The 22555-nt window shown below is 43.2% G+C and overlaps 2 protein-coding genes across 7 annotated transcripts in view; one reads left to right on the top strand and one right to left on the bottom strand.

Annotated features, from left to right (window-relative positions):
* LOC309632071 (uncharacterized protein) overlaps positions 1-17848 on the top strand; it is a 74602-nt gene extending 56754 nt beyond the window's left edge. Inside the window, exons 6-7 of the mRNA XM_082399215.1 lie at positions 3878-3976; positions 17630-17848. The gene's annotated coding sequence lies outside the window, so the exon portion shown is untranslated. The remainder of the gene's footprint in view (positions 1-3877; positions 3977-17629) is intronic.
* Positions 14070-22555, bottom strand: part of CD46 (CD46 molecule) — a 54525-nt gene continuing 46039 nt past the window's right edge. For 4 of the 6 annotated variants that reach the window (XM_082379064.1, XM_082379065.1, XM_082379067.1 and 1 more), the window contains 2 exons: positions 22330-22390; positions 14070-16420 (listed from right to left, as the gene is read on the bottom strand). In XM_082379064.1, coding sequence (XP_082235190.1) covers positions 16360-16420; positions 22330-22390 — 122 coding nt within the window. In that variant the 3' untranslated portion in view covers positions 14070-16359. Of the gene's footprint in view, positions 16421-21716; positions 21761-22329; positions 22391-22555 lie in introns of all 6 variants that reach the window. The other 2 variants (XM_082379066.1, XM_082379069.1) reach the window with 1 other exon arrangement.

Raw genomic sequence — 22555 nt, 5'->3', positions numbered from 1 at the left:
TCTTGGCCATGTGGCCCTCTGTGTGTGATCTTCATTCAAATAGGCCAGAACCTCTTTGAGGGGGAAAGAAGTGTTTATTTACAACACATTTAGCTACGGTGGCTTAGGCTTTATCCCGGGGTGTTCCTTGAAGAAGGATTGGGATTGGACGTTTGTCCATTTGTATCCCCTGAATGCAGCCTCGGCTTGTAGAGAAACCCCGTGATGGGGAAGCTACCGGGGGATTGTTTTGGTGGATGCAGGCTTCAGTAACTTTACGTGTGAAGATTTGTCATATCAGACCCTGTTTGCCTGGAGGTTGGGAAAGAGGATGGCTGAACCTGTAGCAGGGAGGGTGGCTTAGGCTAGACTTTGGGAAGGACTGTGGCATCCCCTTTGCTGAGGGTTCCCAAGGAAAGATGAGGCTTCTTTATCTGAGAGGGGGAAGCTGGAGGTCCTGGACAGGGGCCTTTGGGCCTGAGTCTGTGAACTCTGAGGCCACCCCAGAACAGCATGAGTGTGGGTATCAGGATCCGTTGCAGGCTTCATCTTTCCTTTCTGCCTCTGAGGCACGCCTGAGCCTGGGGCGGGGTCGGGGGGTGGGGAGGGACGGACACATGAGCATTGTTTCTCCTTGCAGAGAGAGCTCCTGCCACTGACCGTATAGGACTGATAATATTTGAAAATAAAAAAGGGAGAAAGGCACATTTCCCCTTATCCCTGGCAGGAAAGAGCCCTGAGCTGCTCTAATCCTGATTTGTATCACCCCTCCGCCCCCGCCAATTCCTCCTAGCCCTAGGGATCTTTGATAGGCATCAGAGATGTGAAGGAGCGCGCGCGCGCGCGCGCGCGCGCGCGCGTGCGTGTGTGAAAGAGAGAGAGGGGTGCATGAGGCAGGGCCATGCATAGTCGTTGGAGAAAGACAGGAGATGGAAGAGGAATATCGCAGGGCAGGTCCACAGCTCTGGGACCACCAGCATTGCCTGCTGTTCTAAAGGCACGGGTGTGTGTTGAAGTGAGCATACTACTTAGAGGTGACCAAAGTCCAAAGTCAACCAGTTAACGTCTAAATGAGGGTTGTATTAAATATGGAGAATCATATATCCTTTTGTATTGTTACTGCCTGCAGATTTAGCATCGAAAGGCCTGACAGGTCAGGAACCTTTCACTGGTTCCCCCTCTTTGTAAGATCATGCTTATTTTATATCAGCTTTCTATCTCCCTTCTTTTCTGTTTCTCACCCTCACTCACTCCTTAGGTATATGGGAATTTTTGTCCATGCGTTAGTGTTACCATTTCCTTGGGGTCCAGTTCTTCCCGTGTCTCTAACATCATAGAATGTATCACTTTTATTTCACATGTGAACACAGCACAGGCTCACTGCAGAGATGAACCGTTTCTGAAATGGGGCAGCTCCCCGTCTGGTCCTGGAGAAGGTCATCCAAAGCCCTGAGGAGATGAGAATCCAGGGTCTCCTTGCCAGGACCAGCTCGGCCCCATGTCGTGCTTCCTATCTGGGGTGGGAGTTGCTCAGGCATGAATCCCCCCCAGCCCTGTTAGCTGTTTCTTCTTTTCAGCTTGAACCCTGAGTAGTGGCCTGGAAAGTCTGAGACCACATGTCACCTTGCTAGGTGAGGAGGGGGCAGAGAGAAGAGAGCGACAGGGACAGAGAGGAAGGGAACATGGGCTCCTGGCCACTGGCCTCTCTCCAAGACAGGTGAACTCTGCGTTCAGAAAGGAACTCATTTAATCTTTTGGCCCTAATAGCAGTTATTTGTGTTTTCTCTCCCTCTCTCTTTTCCCTCCTCCCTCTCCCTAACCTCCCCCCCCCTGCCCCCGCCAACCCGCCTCCAAAAGAATTTAATCTGCTGGACAACAAACAATACTGTTATAAAACTTTGAAAACAAGAGGGCGCGGCCTCCCTGACAAGGAGAAGGGCATGCCGGGTAATGGGCGAGGGAGCCTGCCAGGCCCGAGATGGAGCCAGGCAAGAGCCCAGTTGGCTGGGCACCTGGGTGCCCGCCCCTGCCCAGCCCACCAGCCGTGCCATCCCCAGTCCAGAGGGGAAGGAACCGAAACGAAAGTGGGGGCAGCGGAGCTCTTGAAAAGGGGAAGTTGTACGTGTTCCCCTCTCCGATCTGATGGGAATGCACTGGACTGTGAAAGTACCTCCTCCCCCTCCCTCCCTTCCCCCTCCTCCTCCTCCTCCTCCTCCCTCCCTCCTCCTCCTCCCTCCCTCCTCCTCCTCCCTCCCCTCCCTCCTCTTCCTGCCTCCTCCCACTACGCACTGTTCCAGGTCCTGAGACTGGCAGACAGAGGTCCTGATAACAGAATGAGGCTGGCATAGCCGTGAAGGTACAGCCACCAGCCGGGCCAGCTGCAGGGGAAGCAGGAGAGAAAGGTGCTCCAAGCTGGCTTTGGACTCCAGACCTACCCTCTGTCTGCCCAGCCTCCCACCCCCCACCTAGGGAAGTGGAACCAGGTCATGGGCATGACCCGGTCCAAGTGCTCCGCCAGGTGTGTGCCCAGGTACTGGGTAGAACCGCCACTCGGAGGTTAGTGGGTACGCCCCGGGCTTCCTGGTGCCTGCCGGGACTGTGCTCCTGGGAGGATGTCTGACTTGGGGAGATGCTCTGCTCTCCTTCCAGGAGGAGTGGGGGCAGTACTGCAGAGGCTGGGCAGGCCTCTGGAAAGGTTCCTGGGGACAGAAACGTGCTTCACCCAGCAGGCAGGCATGCGGTCCTCTGAATGGGGCTCCTGGCGGCATACTGTGCCTACTAGTTACTCCTGGTGGCTGCAGGAGGGGGTGACCCAGCTCCTCCTTGGGAGGTGGGGAAGCCGGGCTCTGGGTGTCTCTCGCCCGACCTCCGGAGTTAGATTTCACCTGAGCCTGAAGTTTCACGTCTGAGTCCATCTTCACTGGGTCAAGTAGATGATTTGGGAGTGACAAGGGAGCACTGTTGGTGGTTTTTCTTTGGATCTGCGTTGGCTTGGACCTGTGAACTCTGGTGGACATTGCGTGTGTGTAATAGACCAAAGGCACACTCGCTTTTCCTCTTGTGGAAAGCACCAGCTTCCCTGAAAGCAGTTCAGGGTTGTGCCCATCCTCTGCCCAGCCTAAGTCACTCTCTGGGAAACAGGGAGGCGTCCTTGATCCCGTCTTCACGCCACCCCTCCTCCTCCCCTTTGCTGCCCACTGTCTCCTGCTACCCCCCAGGCCCCATGGCATCCCCAGGGCAGGATAGCCATGTGCATCCTCCCGGCCAGCCAGTCATCCCGATTAGGGCCTCCATGCCCTGTCCTGAGTCTGGGAGGTTGGGCGATTTCCAGACCCAAGTGGTGTTGAGGAAGGGACAGAGGCCTGGGAACCTAGGCCTCCATACCCCTGCCCCAAGAGAAACCAGAACTGCTGATGCTGGGCCCACACAAGCTGAGAACGTGGTGATTTTTTTACCTCAGGGGTCATCTGGGGGGGTTTAGTGGGTCTGGAGTATGTCATCCCCACCTTGGGATCTAGGGCCTGTGAAGTGTGGTGGTTCCTGGATGCTGAGCCCTCCTGGGGGCCAAGCTGCCAGAGAGAGAGAGGAAGAGAGAGAGAGCCAGCTCCACGTTCCCCTCCTCCACGGCCCCCTGTATATATACCTTTCATTTTATCACCCTTTCCTCTGATTCATTAACCACAGCTAGTTGGCAACAGGTCCCACCCTGACAGCTTAAGACAAAATGTCCAGGACACTGGGCCAGGGCTAGAGCCGAGAGTGACAGGAAGCTGGGCTGGGCCTCTCTGTTCAGACGTACAATGGTCTGGGACTAACTCAAGGGCAGACTGTTCCCCTTTTTCAAAAGGGCCTTTTCTAGGCCCCCTCTCTCACCAACATGACTCTTCCTCACTGCCAGGAGCCCTGAAACCAGCATTCCCAGCAGCAGGAAGATGGATGATCTGGGCTCCACTTCCGGCGCTCCTCCCCCACCCTGGCTGGAACTTGCGTCAGTCATGTAAGTAGCTGTGACTCAGCACCCAGCTGGGTTGGGAGGGAGGGAGAAGCTGCTGCCTCGCAGGAACCTTCCCAAGCGTTCTGGATTTGAACACGCTGTGGTAGCGCAGAACAAGCCAGCAGCATTCGGTTCCTGGAGGCAAATATCTGTTTGTTCCGTGGGTTTGCTTACGGATTTCATAAACAAGGATTCCTCTCCTTCCTGTTTTCCTCCCGTATTATTTTTTGGACACCGTGCTGGGCATAGGATTTTTAGGACTTTAAATGACACGGCATCATTTATAGAATGCAGTAGAAGCTCTCTTTGCAATCTCCAGACTATTCTTTAAGCAACGGCCCATGAACTGTATTTAACACTCAGGTGTTTTTGTTTGGCCTGTGCAGAGTTTTTGTTTCTTTTTTTTTTTTTTTCGGCTGTATCTGATTCTGCATGCCTTTAGACTAAACACGGCCCCTCCAGGTCCCCATACTTCTGCTGCACACTGTCTCTGCTTCTCTGTCTTAAGTTTCCTGCCTGACCCCTCCGCACATTTGAATGTGCAGTGACCAGTCTGCACCAGCCCCTCTCTTTTCGGATGGACATTCCGAGGCCTATTCCAGGAAAGTGCAGGCCCCAGTTCTCAGAGCTTGGCTGAGCAGGAATTAAAGCCACTGTGTTCTGATTCACTGTATGGTGACCTTTCCTCCACCCTCGGGTCCCTGCCCAGGCAGAGGAGTTTCGTAGGCATGAGGGGGTGGAAAAACCTCCAAATAGAATGTGGGCACAGACTGGACTGGTGCGGCATTGTGGCCCCCAAACCCTCTTCCTGCGCTGTGGCACCTCCCAGGGCTGACATACCCGCTCTTCAGGGGCTGATTCTCCTTCCCGGCAGCCCTCTAAGCCCTTCTCCACTGGTCAGCTTGCGTGGGGCCGCTAGGCTGAGGTGGGAGGATCCAGCGTCCCGCCTTTGACGACAGAGCCCTTAGCAGGCTGGGGTTTTACCAGGCTGCCTTCTTCCAGATCAAGGAGGCCCTCAGGTTGGGTGCCAGGGAGAGCAAGCTGCTTCCAGCCACATGAAATCACCTGGCTACATGCAACTAGGGGACAAAATCAGCAGCTGGTTTCAGGTAAGTGAGTCGTTCATTGCTCGGCTGACTTCAAGAGAGAAGCCTGGTTCTGTTGGGAGGTCTGAGACCTCAGCAGACCCTTTTATCTGGCGGGATTGGAAGGGTGAAAGGTTTGGCTACTAAGATGACTTTTACGCCCTCTACTCTTAGAGTGTTTACAGCAATGCATTGCTAATGATTTCTTGTCTCTTCTTCCAGAACACTGAGAGTATTTTAGAACTCAAGAGTTGGAGCCCACACTCAGGTTCATGTCCCTTAGTTCCCTCGGTGACAGTTGCTCCTCTGCTGTGTGCATCCCCTCCTCTGCACTCAGAGCTGACGCTTCCTGGGTAGCAGGAGAGACATGGATTAATCACCCTCATGACTAGATGACCTGAATGTGTTCTGAAGGACAAGAGCTTGATGGTGTGAGAGGGGAGCTTAACCCAAAGCCAGGCTAGACTGGGGAGCTTTCCTGCGGACGGGGTGGCCCAGCCGAGACCTGAAGGAGGACTTCAGACCACCAGGCTTACTTGGCGGGGAGGGCAGTGATTGAGGGTTGGTAGTTATGGGAGAGTAGATGCAGAGTGTTCCAGAAAGAAGGAACAGCCTGTGCAGAGGCCTTCTGGTGGAGAAAGAGGCAGTCTGGATCACCAAAGGACTCCTGTGACGACACCTTAGGAAGGGGTTTGTGGAGAGTGGCAGTTGGAAGTTACAAAGGAAGAAGAGTTTGGCTGAAGTACAGAGCGGCAAAGCTGAGAATTAGCAAATGTAGGTCTCCAAACCCCATGTTTTATAGGGTTCATATTCTACTGGAATGACTATCATTAACGCTCAGTGGTGACCTTAAAGCCTTAGATTCACCCCCCGCCCCCCTGCACACCGACCTTCCCTCCGCTGTTGACTGCAGGTGTCCTTACTTAGAGCCCTTGCAGGCAGCGCTGATCCCCAGCCCTGGCTCTCCCGTCTGTGGCCGAGGCCCCGCAGAGCCCCACGGGCTGCAGAGCCTAGTGCTGCCTGCTGTCAGGATTGCTCAGGCGTCCAGCACAGGAACTGCAGGGCAGTTCATCCCCAGCGTCTTCCCCTCCCACAGCCGTGCAGTGGAGACCACAGAGGCACCAGGGTGCTGGAGAACAAAGCAAGTATTGAAGCACCGGCTCCTTGCAGAACCAGGTGTGCTCTCATCTCCACCCAAGTTTAACATGTACAGTCAGTAATACCCCCCCATCTATGCAGAAATATTGCCTAGGACTTCGCTAACCCTCAGTCTTGCTCATAATTAAGTTCAAGAACAGAATGAGACGATAGTCAAACTACAAAGCAGGCAGCAATGGGTAGAGGGGTAGGAGCACAGACTCTGGAGTCACACCTGGAATCGACACCATTCACTAGTCATGGGACTGTGGACAAGTTTTTGAACCACATTGAGGATCAGTTTCTTCTCCTGCAAGAAAGGGAATAATACCTACTTCACAAGACTGTTGTGAGAATTCAAGAGCACAACTTGGTGTTCAAATTTTATTTCCTTCTCTTCCCTAGAGCAACACATGGTGTTATTTCCAGGAGGCAATAAAAAATATAAGGGTTTATCTAGAGTCCTGAAGAATTGGTAGGGAACCTGAGAGATACAGATTCTTCTTTCTCTTGGTTATGGTATCAGAGGAAATACAGACATATTTTCTTAGCTTCAAACAACCAAAAAAGATGGTGCCATTAGGAGATGGGAAATCTAATTTGAACACCATTTGCAAACCTAATTTTCAGGCAGAATTTGAAAACAACACAAAACTCCATTCTTTTATTAGAGGATTATCTACTTAGTACAATTATAAGACACTGATCTTTTTGTGTCACAGTAGAGAATAAATAAGATTGGCAATTAACGGGGTCATATTTGAATGTCCTGACCACTCACCTATGGCTGGGAAGGAGGAGCCCATGATCTTCCTGACTAGGGTACATGGAAGAGTTGCCCTGGCTCAGGTGAAACCCACCTTTGTGTAGTGGCTAGAGCCTCACAGGCAGAAAGGGTGCTTGTTTCCTGATGACATGAGATAATATCGGAAAATGCTTTGCATACTGTGAAATAGTTTACAAAGCAGGGCAATACTAATGTAAATATTAACCCAGTTTAGTAACAGCTTTGGCTATTTTATTTTGTCATATATATAATAATAGGTAGGGACTGGTTATGGAATTAAATAACCTAGAAATCATGAGTTGTGAATTGCGATTGTCTATGTAATTTATCAACTTTGACTTTCATGTTCTTTGAGCATCACTTTGTAACTCTTCTCTGTGCCTTTCTAATGGATCCATATATTATGTCCTGTCACAAGTGGAACTGCAAGAAGACACCTCTGCTCGGGGCAGAGGCTGGGTCTTCCGATCGCATCTCCCTTCTTTCTTCAGTGAGATCCTCTTCTTCTGGAAGCTGGTTTCACATGGTGGCTTAGATTTTTCCATCTTTGTATCTAGCACCATTTGAAATCAGTGTTTTAGGAGTAAGAATTGCAGCACAGCAAAAGGCCAACCGCAGAGGAGCTGCTGTTGGTGGGATCAGCTCCCCTCCTCCTGCCACCTGAGCCAGTTCAAGAAAGGAAGAACTTGAGAAGCAAAGTACACTCTTGAGTGTGTTGGGCTGCGGAGGGGGACAGGGCAGGGATGAGGTTGTGTTCAGTAGAAACTCAGAGGCTTGAGCAGAGCCAGAGGTTGTGATAGTCTTTCTGTTGACAGGGAGCGGCAGCCACCAGCAGTAGCCTGTTGGTAGGGCCTTTGAGCACATGCTTGGGCAATGCTGGGTTGGGTACTTGATTGCAATAGGCAAGGGGAGGGCTGTGTCCCAGGAGGACTATCTCATCACTTCAGCACTGTTCACCTGCTCCTAGATGCCATGGAGCATTCAGCAACAGTTGCCGAGCAGCTGAAATCAAACTTGCCACCTGCACTGTCAAGGTGCCGGACCCCACCCAGCACCACTGGACCCATCTCTTACACAGGCTGACCGATTTCTCCTGGTGTTCAGAGTCTGTTTTTGTCTAGCACCATTTGAAATCGGTTATGATGTAGGGGGAAAAGCAGCAGCCTCGAGGCCTCATGCCAAGTCTGGTCAGCAACAGCCTGTGGCTTCCTGGAAGATGGATGGGCAGAGAGAGGGGGAGGAAGGTTATGCTTTTTCCTACTAGCTTCTTTAACTATATCTACAATACTTTATGCACGGATAATAGATCAGTTAATGGATTTTTAAAAACAAATCACTATAATTTACCTAATGTCCTCCATTTGCTGAAATGTGGTAGTGATGTAAACTATAAATTGGTTGCTGTTAAATTATCTTTCTGTCATGCATCCTGACCTTAATAAATGCTTTACTGTATACAATTTATCATGTCTTCATTTTTCATAGATTATTTTCCATTCATAATTGTATGATGATGATAAGTGGGGTCCTGAAAAGTTAATTTGCTGTGCAGATCTTACCTATTTCGTAAAGAATTTGAAGTCGGTTACAGCAAACATATTAAAAATGTAGCCTATGAAGACAGGAATGAAATTCTATGAGCCAAGAAATAAAATGAGAAAAAAGGATTACAGAAGAGAGACATGTTGCAGACCTGGGCTGAAGGATGCTGCTTATTGAACGGGAAACTGACCTCGGTTCCCAGTGGGCTGCAGCCCTGGAGCCTCTGCAGTCAGTGTTCCCTCAGAAATATTGGCATAACTGAGCCTGTACTCACATGGCCCTTGGAGGAGCACTGATGAATTCAGCTGCGTTAAAAGAGATTCAGGAGTGTTGTTACTTTTGGTTCTTAGTTTCTATCAATCAACTCTTGAAGACAGAGTGAACCAGTTCTGTAAAGGTATTCAGGGATGAGCCAGGCTTGATTTCACAGGGGATTAAACTTGGGGATTCTTCAGGTAGGAGGGCTGTGTCCCCTTGATTGACCATTTTGCACAGGAGATGCAAGGCCAGACCTGACCTACCTGCAGGACTTTTGTTTCACGCCAGTGGTTCTCCATAAGTGGTGGCATCTCAACCACCTGGGAAGCCTTTCTAAGTCCACCTCCTGCCCGTCCTCCCCCAGCTGGCTGCCCTGCCCAATCGGGTGGAGGTGGGACAGGTGAAGCATCTGTTGGGAAAACTTCCCCGTGAATGGAATGCACCCTTTCACTGCAGCTGCAGTGATGTTTCAGGCTGTTGACTGGAGAATTCATGTTCTAATCCCCAGGATGTGGTGGTGGGAACAGTTAAGACCCTGAATTGTTTTATTCACTTCTTTGCTGAGGTAGCTACAATAGACCTATGGGCATAACAGCTTTGGGTCAGTTGTAACAAACTGAACAACTTTTGATTCACCTACTGTGTCCCTAGCTCCAGCCTATGTGTTCCAAATAAAACAAGTAACTCATGGATTCTGCCAGCAGGTTGCTGTGATTCCAGTCCCCAAATAAGAAAGTGCCAAAAGATGGAGTTTAGCATCAAAGCACAAAAACAATGACTTGAGACATCTTTTACATAAAAGTACTTTCTGGTGCTCCCATGAATACTTAAATAGTGCTTATGGCTGGGTTATGAGATGCACAATGCACACCCCAAGTAATTAACATGCCCCTCATTTAGGATTATTTTGCTTTATTCTTCTGGAGGCTGACAGGTCTTTACCTAAAGTTGGCATTCCAGGGTGGTCTTTCTTTATAAATTGCTAAGCAGAATGTTTCTTTTGGAGACATCTTGAGTCTGGTTTTTGAGGCCATGCTTTCCACCCAGATATAGAAAATGCTTTGTCAGGCATGGAGCTCGCTTCCCTGAGTTTTGCCACCCATTTACTGTAAGCGTGTCAGTGGAGAGCGAGTTGGACTGAAGGCACCTCCAGCCTCATGCAAGTTGTACTGGCAAAGAATTCCCACCTGTGGAACTAAGTGCTGGTGAATCTTAATAACTATGAGACAAGTCAAGTCTTTTACCAGCTTAGGGTAAACAACGTGTTAAATCTCCAACCTGGTAAGTCTTCATGTAAGATGTTGGCACAGCCCTGCGCTTTGAGAAGCTGGTGTATAGTTTCATGGAATTGCCTAGCAGACTGGTGTGTCTACATTTTAGGGCAGTTTAAGAGTTTTCCTTGAACACAAGGAAAGCGATGTTTTGTGTTTATTCTAATGTGATACAGCTCCACCCACCTTCTGATTACATTCACCCAAGGAGCCATTAGAATAGTGATTTTCAGATCCCACCCCTACAGGTTCTGGTTATACTGCTGTAGAAATGGGGTCTGGACATGTGTTTTTTGAAAGTTTCCCAGGGGATTCTACTGCGCAGTCAGGGTTGAGAGCTCCCCCTCTGGGTCTTGCTTCTACACAAAATGTGACCTGAGGACTCGTGGCGTCGGTGTATTAGTTTCCTGTGGCCACTTTCACAAGTTACAACAAACTTGGTGTCTTAGTCTCTTCGGGCTGCTATAACAAAACACTACAGACAAGGCAGCTTATAAACAACAGATTTACTTCTCATGGTTTGGAGGCTGGGAAGGCCAAGATCAAGGTGCTGGCAGATTCAGTGCCTGGTGAGAGCCAGCTTTCTGGTTTGTAGACAGTGCCATGTAACTTCCTGGGGCAGGGGGGTGAAGGGATTTGGGGTCTCTTTTTATCAGGACACTAATCCCATTCATGAAGTCTCCACCTTCATGACCTAATCACTTCGCAGTGGCCCCACCTCCTAATACGGTCACCTTCGGGTTAGGATTTTAAGGTAGGACTTTTTGGTGGGACACAAACATTTACACAATAACTTGTCTAAAACAACACACCTGTATTCTTTTAGTTCTGGAGGTCAGAATCTGAAATCAGGTTATAGGCAGGGCCATGCTCCCTCCAGATGTGCTGTCTGAGAATCAGTTTCCTTGCCTTTTCCAGCTTCCATAGCTGCATTCTTTGGCTTGTGGCCCCTTCTTCCACCCTCAAAGCCAACACCATAGCATGCTGCATCAGTGGTCACATTGCCTTCTGCTGTAGTCAAGGCTTCCTCTGCCTTCTTCTCCTGAGGATTAAATATGATTACACTCAGGGCCCCACCTGGGGGGGATAATCTCCCCGCCCAAAATCTCATCTGCAAAGAAAGACCCTTTGCATACAAAGCCACATTCACAGGTTCCAGGTACTGCTTTCCCCTGGTATCTGAAAGTAGAGTGTTCCTATGCAAGCTTTCATAAGCAGATTTGGCATAAAGCATTGAAGCAAATGCCTAAGGGCATACCTTGCAAAGGGATGCACAAAATAAATGGAGATAAAGCACAGATACTTTTAGACCTATGGCAACTTGATGCTGAGATGCTGAGTCTAGTTCCCAGGAAGGAGCTTGGGGGTGCCACTCTCACCTCCTGTGTGGGCTGCCTGTATAACAGCTCGCTGCAAAATAAATGCTGAACGATATTTTCGCTTTTCACTTTTTTTTTTTTTTAATTATTATTTATTTATTTATTTTGGCTGTGTTGGGTCTTCGCTTCTGTGCGAGGGCTTCCTTCACTTTTTTTTTCATAAAAGCAAAAATCCTCTTCGGATTTCTTTTGATTAATGGAAGCAGGTACCAATGCAGGTCTTTTGTAAAAGCACTAAGTGGCATAAAGTGGATTTTAAAAAGTAGGGTGATACTTGTATTATGACTCCAGTATCTCTGGAGGCCATTATACAGCCTCCACAAACAGCAGTATGTGGAACACATACAAATGCAGAACCTCGGGCCCCACGCGAGGCCTACTGCTTCAAGAATCTGCATTTTAGCAAGATCATCGTGTGATTCACCTGCACACAAAAATTTGAGAAGCGTGGTTGTATGGGATCCTACCCTAGGATTCTCCAATAATTGAGTCCACGTCAAAGACAGATTGAAAGGAATATTTTGCCTTGGATCCTTTTCAGGTGGCAGTGAGTGATCAGAAGACCAGTCATTTTCCTGAACACCATGAATAGTGCTCATATAAATGATAGTAGTCTCCAGAATTCTCAACGATGCCACAAACCCTAAGCACCAGGATGCCAGGTGCCCTGATTCTTTCTGCTAGTTTTGCACAAGGCCTGCCATTGTGTCATACGTACGTACCATAGTTGCTTCTAAAAGCTACGTAAAGGTGGTGAACGATAGAAACTTAAGTGACTGCCTGGCAAATATGAGTTTTACTATCCCAAACAAGTTTTCTTGGGCTGATAAGTCAGGAATCAGGGTGGGTAGCTTTCTCAATGTGATGCATACTTAAGGCAATTTTGGTCACTTTCTGCTGGTATTTAAGCCGGAGGGAAGGAAAAATAGTTACTGACCGCAGACCGCAATATTATGCTCCTCCATATGTATGCCATAAAGGACAGAGGTTAGCGCTTTTTCAAAAGTTAATTTCCTAGAAGGCAAGCAGAAAAGAGCTAGTTAATTAAAATGAAATTAAAAACGGTTTCTGGGACTCAGCAATGACTAAAATCTCTGAGTAATAACAAAGTTTGAAAAACTAAGAAAGGCATGGTCAAATGCCCTAACAGGCCACAGGAGGGCAGCAGTGCTAATACTATAAAGGTGAACCACTTCATTCTAGGGTAACCTTTTCTGGATGGATGAGCCTGGAAATGACGAAAGCAATGCAGCTTAGAAGACAAAAAAAATATGTGTACGCTCTCTCTATTTTGCATTGTTTCTGAAAGTCAATAGACTATGTTAAATCCTACTCTTGAGTACAAATATATAAAATGTTTAATATGCAAAAATATTCATTCTTGGTTACAATATCGTCAAAAATTACTAAGTTTTAGAATACCAGAGTTGCCTATTTTCCTTAAACCTAGAACATTCTTGAACAATTTAAACTCCTGCCTACCTCAGCTGTCTTCAGAATTCTTGTGGAGGACTTTTATTGTTAGTCACCTTAAAAGCTCTCCCTGTTTATTTTATGCCAATTTAAAAAATATACTATAGTCTCAAGTTAGAAGACAAAATTTGATAAAATGCATTCTTTAGTTATAGTCAAACTAATTTTCATCCAGTGTTGATATTAGAAAGATTGCTTTTTGTTTGTTTTTGTTTTGTTTTTAAACCACAGATAGCCTCTTTTGGTGAGGCAGGCAATAAGACCTTAATTCAAGTTTTAGATATTTTCTGATTTCTTTATAGGCTGAATTACAAAACCATGATTTTATTCTGTAAGTGTAAGCATTCACCTTATGTCTTTATAAGTTCATGTGTAGAAGTGGACTCTGAGACTGGAGGACCACTAATGCAGAGGTTCTCACACTTAGCTGCATATTAGAATTACTTGCCCAGGCCACACCCCAGGTCAATGACATGACAAATTTTGGGGGCGTGGGACCCAGGCATCAGTAAAAGTCTCCAGGGGATTCCAGTGTGCAGCCATGGTTCAGAAACATGTGATGCTTTCATGGTTGGGACTTGGGTTTTTCATTAGCCACACCCACGCATTAAAGTGATGTGGAAGATATGTCTTCTCCCACACACATGGATACAGATACTTGAATGTGGTGAACTCAAGGCCAGGAAATAATGAAGGCTGAGAGCTGGGCAGAAATCAGGAAGTTCTGCACAGAATGGGCTCTGTGAGCTGGGCCCTGGAAGATGCCCAGGATCAGACAAGACCAGAGGCGCTTCAGCCAATAGTGAACCAGGAATACAGCAGAGAGCACAGGACGGATGGTCTGGCTTGACTGAGAGCAGGTTATCTGAAGTGTTGCAGAAAGAGAAGGCTTGGGAAGAAAAGTTGGGAATTAACTGTAGAAAGCTTTCAAGTATCTATCATGAAATGGACTTTATGCTGTGGGTAACAGAGGTAGGACTGAGCACCTTTGAGCAGGGGAGGCACGTGACCGCTGCGGAGGGGAGAAGCCTGGGCATGTTTAAGTTAAGGCTCTGAGATGGGAGGGGCAGGAGTGGTGATTGTTGGAGGGGAATGCTTACAGAAGGTGGGCCCCGATTAGAAGCGTACTCCGATTTGAGATAAAACACACTGGAAATAAATGCATTATCACAAATGAAACTTCTCCATAATGACATTTTATTTTTTTAATAGATCTGAAGGTCCAATTCTCAAAATGCAGTTTTAAGAAACCTTTAAATTCAAATACACTTTTCCCTCTCTCATTTAGGTAAACATTTCTAGAGAAAAATGGTATCCCCATATATTTAATTGACAAATTATTTGACAAACAGAACATAATTTATATGTACACACATATTTCAATCTTACATATAAATATATTAAATTAGAAAAACTAATTTTGAAGTGGAAACTATACTATGAAAGTCAATTTATTTTGGTAAGCATAATAATCTTTGGTTGAAAACACTTTGAGGGTTTTAAAAATATGTACTAGAGCCACCCCCTTGCTTCTAAGCAAGTGCTAGATTCTCGAAAATTATGTGGAAAAGGGTACAGCAAAACTTCAACTCTATATTTATCTCAGAATTCCTGAATTTATTCTCCTCAAATTTATCTTCCTAAAGTGCCTCATCAGAGACTACAAAGGGAAGGACCACTTACATGGCCTTACAAATATGTCCTTAGGGAGTAAAACAATATTTACTCTGGTTCACTCTTGATTCTTTATTCATATATTTCTAAGGCAACGTTTCTTTGGCCCAATTTGTGCTACTAACTATAAAAGTGTGAAACAAAACATGTAAAAATATAATTGGAGTTAGAGAGACAGTCCCTCCTCTTTGGCCGCTGGCTCATTTGAAGGAGGCGCTGCCTGGTGTGAGGACAGAGAAGAGGGCTGGGATCTGTCCCACCTGAGCGTCAACAGCTACCTTTGCTGTTTCCTCTTCCTGTCCCTTTGCATGACCTACAGCAAATCCACAGAGTTAAGTTTGCTTTTCTGAAATATGGGGCTTCATTTTTACTCTGCCCTTTGCAGATGAGGTGAGACTCAGATTCTGATGCAACTTGAGGTTATCTGATGAATTTATTCCCTACAAAACTGCCTACATTCAGATGACATGTTTAAAGTAAGACACCTCTTTATTCAGGTGGGGAGAGAAAAACAGAATTTAGAGTGGATTCTAATTCTCTTAAAGAGTGGAATTCTTTTTAAGAAAACTACAAGCCCACAGTGTTCACTTTGTCCTGAGCTGGCATTCCTGCTATGGGTGTTAGAGCCCTCTAACTTTGTACAGAAGCATGCAACTGATGCTGAATTCTTCTGGATTTCTTAGACTGGTTTATTGTTATTAAAAGGGGCGAAGAACAAATGCCAGAAATAAACTTTATAGCGTCTCTAAATCACCAAGAGGTTACAAATTTTTAAAAATAGTATTTTAACCTATTAACTGTAAGAGTATTTTCCGGTAATATTCTTAGTTAAGGAAATCAAACTTTTATAATAAACAATATATAATGCATATTTTGGGACTGTTGAAGAATGAATCTTAAGAGTTGGCAATCATCTTTGAACAGAAAAGATTTCAAAATCACTTTCTTTACAAATGAAATGTAATGTCATTTTGAATTATATTTCTCTGAGTTTGGAGATTTTATAGAAAAACTATTTCCCCACCTTAACACTAGTGGGGATACTGTGTTGACTTGCCCTATAAATACAAGCGTTATTTAAGGAAAAACAAGCAAGATATTCAAACACAAATTCATACACATTTCAAAGAAGCATTAAAGGATGGTGACTATACTTAAGCCACATTAAAATGTTAGCACTATGGCTTAACAGTTCCATTCCTGACAATGTAAGAAACTAGCAAATAATTTTTATAGATTTTTTTTCTTTCAGTATTGAGATATAACTGACATATAACACTGCATAAGTTTAAGGTGTACAGCATGATTTGATCATGTATATATCGCAAAATGATTACACGGTAAATTTAGTTAACATCCATCACTTCACGAACCTACAAAAAAATTTTTTTCTTCCGTGTGATTAGAAGTTTTAAGATCCACTTTCTTAGCAACTTGCCAATATACAATACAGTGTTACTAACTGTAGTCACTACGCTGTACATTACATCCCAGTACCTTTTTATCTTATAATTGGAAGTTTATATTTTCTGACCACCTTTACTCAACCACCACCCCCAGCCCACCACCTCTGATGAAGGCAAATCTGATTTCTTTTTCTATAAGCTTGATTATTTGGATTACACATATAAGTGAGATCATACAGTACTTGTCTTTCTTTATATGACTTATTCACCCAGCATAATGCCCTCAAGGTCCATCTGTATTGTCTCAAATGGCAGGATTTCCTTCATTTTCATGGCTGAATGATACATGGGTTTGTGGAAACCATTTAGTTCATCTACTCTGCTGGAGTGGTTGCCTTATCCTGGTAAGCACTGTATGTAGCAATACCTTCTTTCCTACGAAGCAAGGTAAGAAAATAGGGTCAGAGGTGAACATAATTAAGTACATAAATTAAATTCCAGAAGCCCATTTAGAACATGGACAAATAAAAAAAAAAAACTATATACTAGTAAGAGTCACTGAACTAGGAATTAAATGATTCTTTTAAAATAATTCCAATGTTCAGCCAGTCTCACTCTAGAAACCCTTCTTCTATTGCTGTATTATAGTTTTGATTCCCTCCAAGACAAGAAATAGAGCAGTTGCATATATTTAGTAAATATTCCCTTATCTTAATTTAGGGCTAATGGGGAAGACTACAGAGAAACACACATTTTCCTAATATTGCAATTTAAAATCTAACTCTGAGATGAAACCTTTAAACAGCTAATGATTCCAGCAGCGTTCAAGATCAGTGAGTAATGCCTCATTTACCCCTCACAGTCAAGGAAAATCATGTGTTCTGGTTGGAGAGTCTCCTAAGTAACTAAAACTCACATAACACTTTTTTTTTTTTTGGTAACAACAGACATCTTTCTAAACTCTGCTATTCAAGTCCAGTGTTTTCCAAAGAAACATAATGCGAGTCACACAGGTAATTTTGAATTTTCTAGAAGCCACATCAAAAAAAGGATAAGCAGGAAACTTAGTTTTAACATATTTTACTTAACCTGATATCCACGGATTGTACATTTCTTTGCACTAAGTCTTTGAATCTGGTGTGTAGTGTGCACTGAAGCTCACCTTAAGTAGGATGAGCCACTTTTGACGTCCTCGGCAGCCACTCAGGGCTACTGACTCTGGAGCTGGAAAACGCAGTTCCAGTCCCTGCTTAGGAAACTGACTACAGTAGACAGACTACAACCAAATGGGGACCAGTCGGTTGTTTACAGTATGCCTGCCCCATGAAAGAGCTAACCGTGTTAATTCTGGAGACTTTCATATTTCTCTTGGTGGGGGAGGCTTCACGATGAACCAGCACTGTCACAGCACAATACTTGTTATATAGCAGTTTCCTCAGGACTATTCTGGAGAGTGATTCAATACTTAGGCCTATCCTGAATCCTCTAAGACCACTATATTTTACTAGTTTTTGAGGTCAGTACTTTTTTTTTTTTTTTCTGTAGTAGTGAAATGTTTTTCTTTAAGTAGAATTTTAAATAGAAATCCAATATATGAGAAGGATAAATAAGCATTAATATAAAATTTTTCTTTTTTTTTTTCAGCAACACCCCTCAGGTTTCGGGACCTTGGTTACCCGACGAGGGACTGAACCCATGCCCCCTGCAATGGAAGTGCGGAGTCCTAACTACTGGACCACCAGGGAAGTCCCTGCATTAATGTAAACTTAAAGAAACATTAATTTGATATAACAACAAAGCTATTTGAAGATGATTAAAATGTGAAAGTGAATTATTGTACTAATTACAGTTATGTCATACTACCTTCAGCGTTCATTAAGTTAACTTCAAGCGTTTACAGACAACTTGAAGCTCACGGCCCATCTGAAAACTACTTTCCTGGTTGGCTTTAGCCTCAAAGGAATCCTAAGAGAACCAAGCAGATACATAGGGCTGGGTAGGCCCACAGTGCCATTCTAGTTGGTATGTTTTGTCTTCCCCTTTGCCCCTGTGATCAAAGTCACCACTTTGCTTTAACTAAGAAATTGCCCTTCTTATTGGCCATTGTAGAATCTGCTCCCAAACTCATGACTGTAACCTAGGGTAGCGCCTCACATTATAAGTGGTGGGAAACATAACTCCTCTTTTCCTGGCCATGCAGACACACATTCTGGCACAAAAGGAGGAACTTCCAATTCATTTCATTCAGAGACAGAAGGTAGAGGGGGTTAAATGACTTAAGGCAATGCATTTCATAATTTTCCAAAATCTGAGGATTTTTTGTTGGTGGTGGTTTCTCTTTTATATGTTAAAAATATCCTGGCCAAGGGAAACAGATAAATGCCTTTAAAGAATTAATATTTGCAAGTGGAAATTGAATTTCTTTACAAAATTAAGTGAAATGTATTTTGGTTTCTGTCGAAAAACCAAAATGAACTTAAAATGAACACATTCTGTGATTATTTCCCATTGGGCTAAAAAATTGCCCCAGCTTTGGATTCATAGCTGCTAGAAGGTAGAGCAGCTAGACAGTCTGATGAAAGGACAAGAGGGACGTTACTCTGTTGGCGCCTATATCAAAGCAAGAGCCTGTCAATGCACGTTCTTTTACATTAAAACAGGGAAGGTAGGAGAAAACATCAATAATCTAGCAAAGGGAACAGGAATTCAAATGTTCTTTTGGATGTCTACTGCCCACTTATCTTAGTTCAGTTTATCAATATCTAAATATTCATTGAATATTTTTCAGAAGAAAGGACATCTCTAAAAAGAAACGCAACAGAAAGCAGATACGTTTTAATGATAAAAGCAAACCTTTCTCTCATCTTTTCTCAGAGAGAAATAAAATTTACTTGTCTGTGGCTCTCACCAGTTAGGGTGTGCTGAACAAAGGAAGGGAACAGGGATGAATAAAATAGTGACGTCAAACCAAAAGGAAGCAAGAGTGGCATAAAAATGGGATAAAATCAATGATAGAGGAGAAGGGAAGTAAAGCTGACAATTAGGTTCATAAATTATGGCTCTCCTGATTCTCATTAGGAACTTGAAACAGGAATTTGGTGCAAGAAGCTACTTTACCTTTGAAGTCTTACAGATCATCCAGCAGATAAACAGATTCTAAATTTGTGTGCAATCTGTTTACCTCTGAAACCTCTTCGCCTGAAGTGAATAATGTAAACTCTCTTTCACAGAATAAGATTATATGAGGAGAAATGGTCCTGGTCTCTAGCACCTTAGATTTTGAGGCAATACACAGAGCATGTATTAATTCCATGTAATACTGTCTCAGAAATCGATTTTATGACATCATACAGTTTCAGATGGATCTTTTGCATCGAGGACAGTTTCTTCCTGTGGCACAATTGTTTTCACCTGAGGGAAGATCTCTGTAAAACTTATTACATGACTTCCCATTTTTCTAGGATGGCTCTAAATTTTTTAAATATGCTCTCTCAACTGTTACAACATCTTTGTTATTTACTAGTTTTTGTTTAAAATTTTTTAAAGCCTTTGTTCAATGCTCAAGAATTTGAGAACCAGGTAGAAAAATGTTCAAGTTAATTTGACCATTCAAGTTTTTACCCATGTCATTGTACTCCCCACCACCTGAACTGGATTCACCATTTATATTATATCCAAAAAAGCTTCAGTAATATTAATTTAAGCAGACAGCTTAAAAATTACAGTTACTGGATCAGTCATTATTAATATAACATGAAAATATTTTAAAATTACAACAAATAATAAATATCCTTAATGGAAAAAAAGAAAAAGTATTCAGTCACTGTTACTAAAATACATAAATTATTGCAATAATTCTAATGAACTTAAAAAACTCTCACTTATCCAGTGATGATTTAACCCGAGTAGAGAAAATCATGCATTTATGAAAAAAATATTCACAACAAATAATTGAAAACATTAATGTAAACAAAAGGTATCTGTTTTTTGGAACCACACAGTCAGGACATGCAAGACAGGACTCAAGCAATAACAAAGGAGAGGCAAGGGCTATGGATTCCAAGGCTGGAAAGTTTGGCTGAAGAGTTAGTTAAGAAAGGAGACTGCAAGGGAAAAGGAAGGAGGGTGTAGATGGAGCCCATCAGACCAACTGGGATCCTATTCTATTCTTAGTTGAGAGCTAAGAAACAGGAATCTATAACAGAGTACTTTAACCCTGTGGCCATATTTCATCATAATTTAATGGTCTTAAAGATGACTACTTATACTATTTTCATGCTTTGGTATAAATATTGTAGCAGGGTAATTGTGTTCCCAAATTATCATAAACACAAGTTTATATCAAATCCATTTTGTATCAAGTTTTAACAGCAAATGTGTGTTTTTTTATTTTAGTTTTGGCCACGCCACGAGGCTTGCAGGTTCTTAGTTCCCCAACCAGGGATTGAACTCCAGCCCACAGCAGTGAAAGTGCTGAGTCCTATCCACTGGACCACCAGGGAACTCCCATTAACAGCAATTCTGGATTATTGTGCCTGGTATCCTGCTTCCAGAGTTATCCCTAGGAATAGAGAAGCAACTGCATATACTTTACAGTCTTGTAAAGGAGTTTCTAAAGCAACAAAAGCAATTTGGGGGGGAAAATATGGACATTAAACAATGCAAAGAATATAATAAAAATATTTACCTTTTTAAAAGAAAGGCAAACTAAAGCTAGGTATTACTTCACATTCTTTTAAAGACGCATACACATAAATGAGGAGTCTTTAAAAAATCCAATAATCTTAAACAGGTAAAACACTTCCCAATAAGCTTGATGGTGTTTCTTCAAGTTAAAGAGCACGGGCACATCAGGAATGGTCTACACCCTGGTTTCTCAAAGTGTAGTCCAGGCCCAGCAGCATCATCACTTGGGAACGCATTAGAAATGGGATCTCAGATCTCTAACGCTACTGAAACTTTAAGCTGGGGGATACGATGCTCAGATAATTGTTTGGCTTTAAAAGACTCATTAACTGGTAGCTAGAGAGAGTTTTTGGTTAATACTTGTTAGGGAACCTTATTTTGGTGTAGTGATGTTTTAAACAAAGAAGGAGAGTGAGGAGCAGAAAGCTATTTTGTTTTGCTTCTTTAGAGGTTATTTCTAGATAAACCTTTTAGACTTGTCAAATATTTCACTGATAGTACTTCCTTCTCAGATTGCTGTATACATGTAATTTAAAAAATATACTGCTGATAGAGAAATCAAATATGCATACTATGTGTTCTACAAATATAAGATTTAAGATTCAAATGAAGGCACTGTGGATATTTTTAAAAGATAACCAAGAAATATAAAAAAAGTTTTAGCTCTTTATGAGTGACGAATGTACTTTTATTATGTAGTCCAAACCCAGTGATTAATATAAAAGGAATATATATCATAAAGCCATGAATACCAATTGTTTTTAATTATTAGTTTGATTTCAAAGCTATTTCCAAAGTAATAGGGGGAAAAAAATCACTAAAAGTCAGAAATATCAAAGCACCTAATCTTGCTCTATGCTCCAGTTTTATTCTAAGTCTTTCATTAGATTTTAAATTATTTCATTAAAATTTAAGATGATGTTTAAAAACTCTATTCTCCTTAGAAGATATGTATTTGTACCTTTTTTTTCAATTTTAAGTCCCCCCCTTATTTCATTTTTATAGATAAAAAGACAGAGTTCATAAAGTGCCTTATAAATCTTACCCTCTCAGCAACTTTTAGTTTAACCCAATCAGTTTTACCGCGACCTAGTAAATTAAGAGAACATAAGAGGGAAATCAAATAGTGTTGCTTAAAATTCCCCAGTTTAACTTGTATAAATAACAAATCTAAAAGAAAGCAAACTGGGTATCTGAATGAGCCATCTATGTAGCTTCTTACTACTACCTAAGTTATACAGACAACTGAAAACTTTCACCATAAAAATTACAGTGGCTACAGCTGTCAAAGTCTCCACAGTGAACCATTTTATAATATTTAATCTTGGCCATTAGTCCAATCTAGGAAGTTGGGTACACCTAGGATAGAGAAAGCCCCAAAACAGTCCATGATTTACTACAGCACTTAAACCTCAAATCCCACAGAAATTTTTCTTACATCATAATTAGCTGAAGCAACCTGCACAGATTACTCTTGTTGCAATGATATTGAAAGCAGCTGAAAACATTTTTAGTAAAGAAATGTAATTCAGACAACACACTCATGCAGGTGCATTTTTTGAAAAAACAACATGCAATACAGACTACAAACAAAAACTGCACAAAACTATGTCAACTGTGAGAAGGACCAATAAATTAAAAAACATGGTTTAATTTACCCTTTCTTCTTTTTGCAAAAACAGAAGCAGATGCCGCAGACAACTACTCCAACGCCAAAAACTACAAGAAATCAGGAAACAAATGATATGTAACTGTGAAAAATCATTGCCAAGATTCAAAATCTAGCAGAAGAAATAAATGATGGTCAGATTTCCATGGCTAGAAAATGTTATCTTATTTAAGCACATATACATTTACATTCCCTCTGGACTCTTCAGTATCAAT

This window comes from Balaenoptera borealis (assembly GCF_965194805.1).
Source record: "Balaenoptera borealis genome assembly, chromosome: 1".
Taxonomy (NCBI): domain Eukaryota; kingdom Metazoa; phylum Chordata; class Mammalia; order Artiodactyla; family Balaenopteridae; genus Balaenoptera; species Balaenoptera borealis.
The sequence above is the reverse complement of the archived record's forward strand: the minus strand, read 5'-3'. Positions and strand labels throughout refer to the sequence as shown.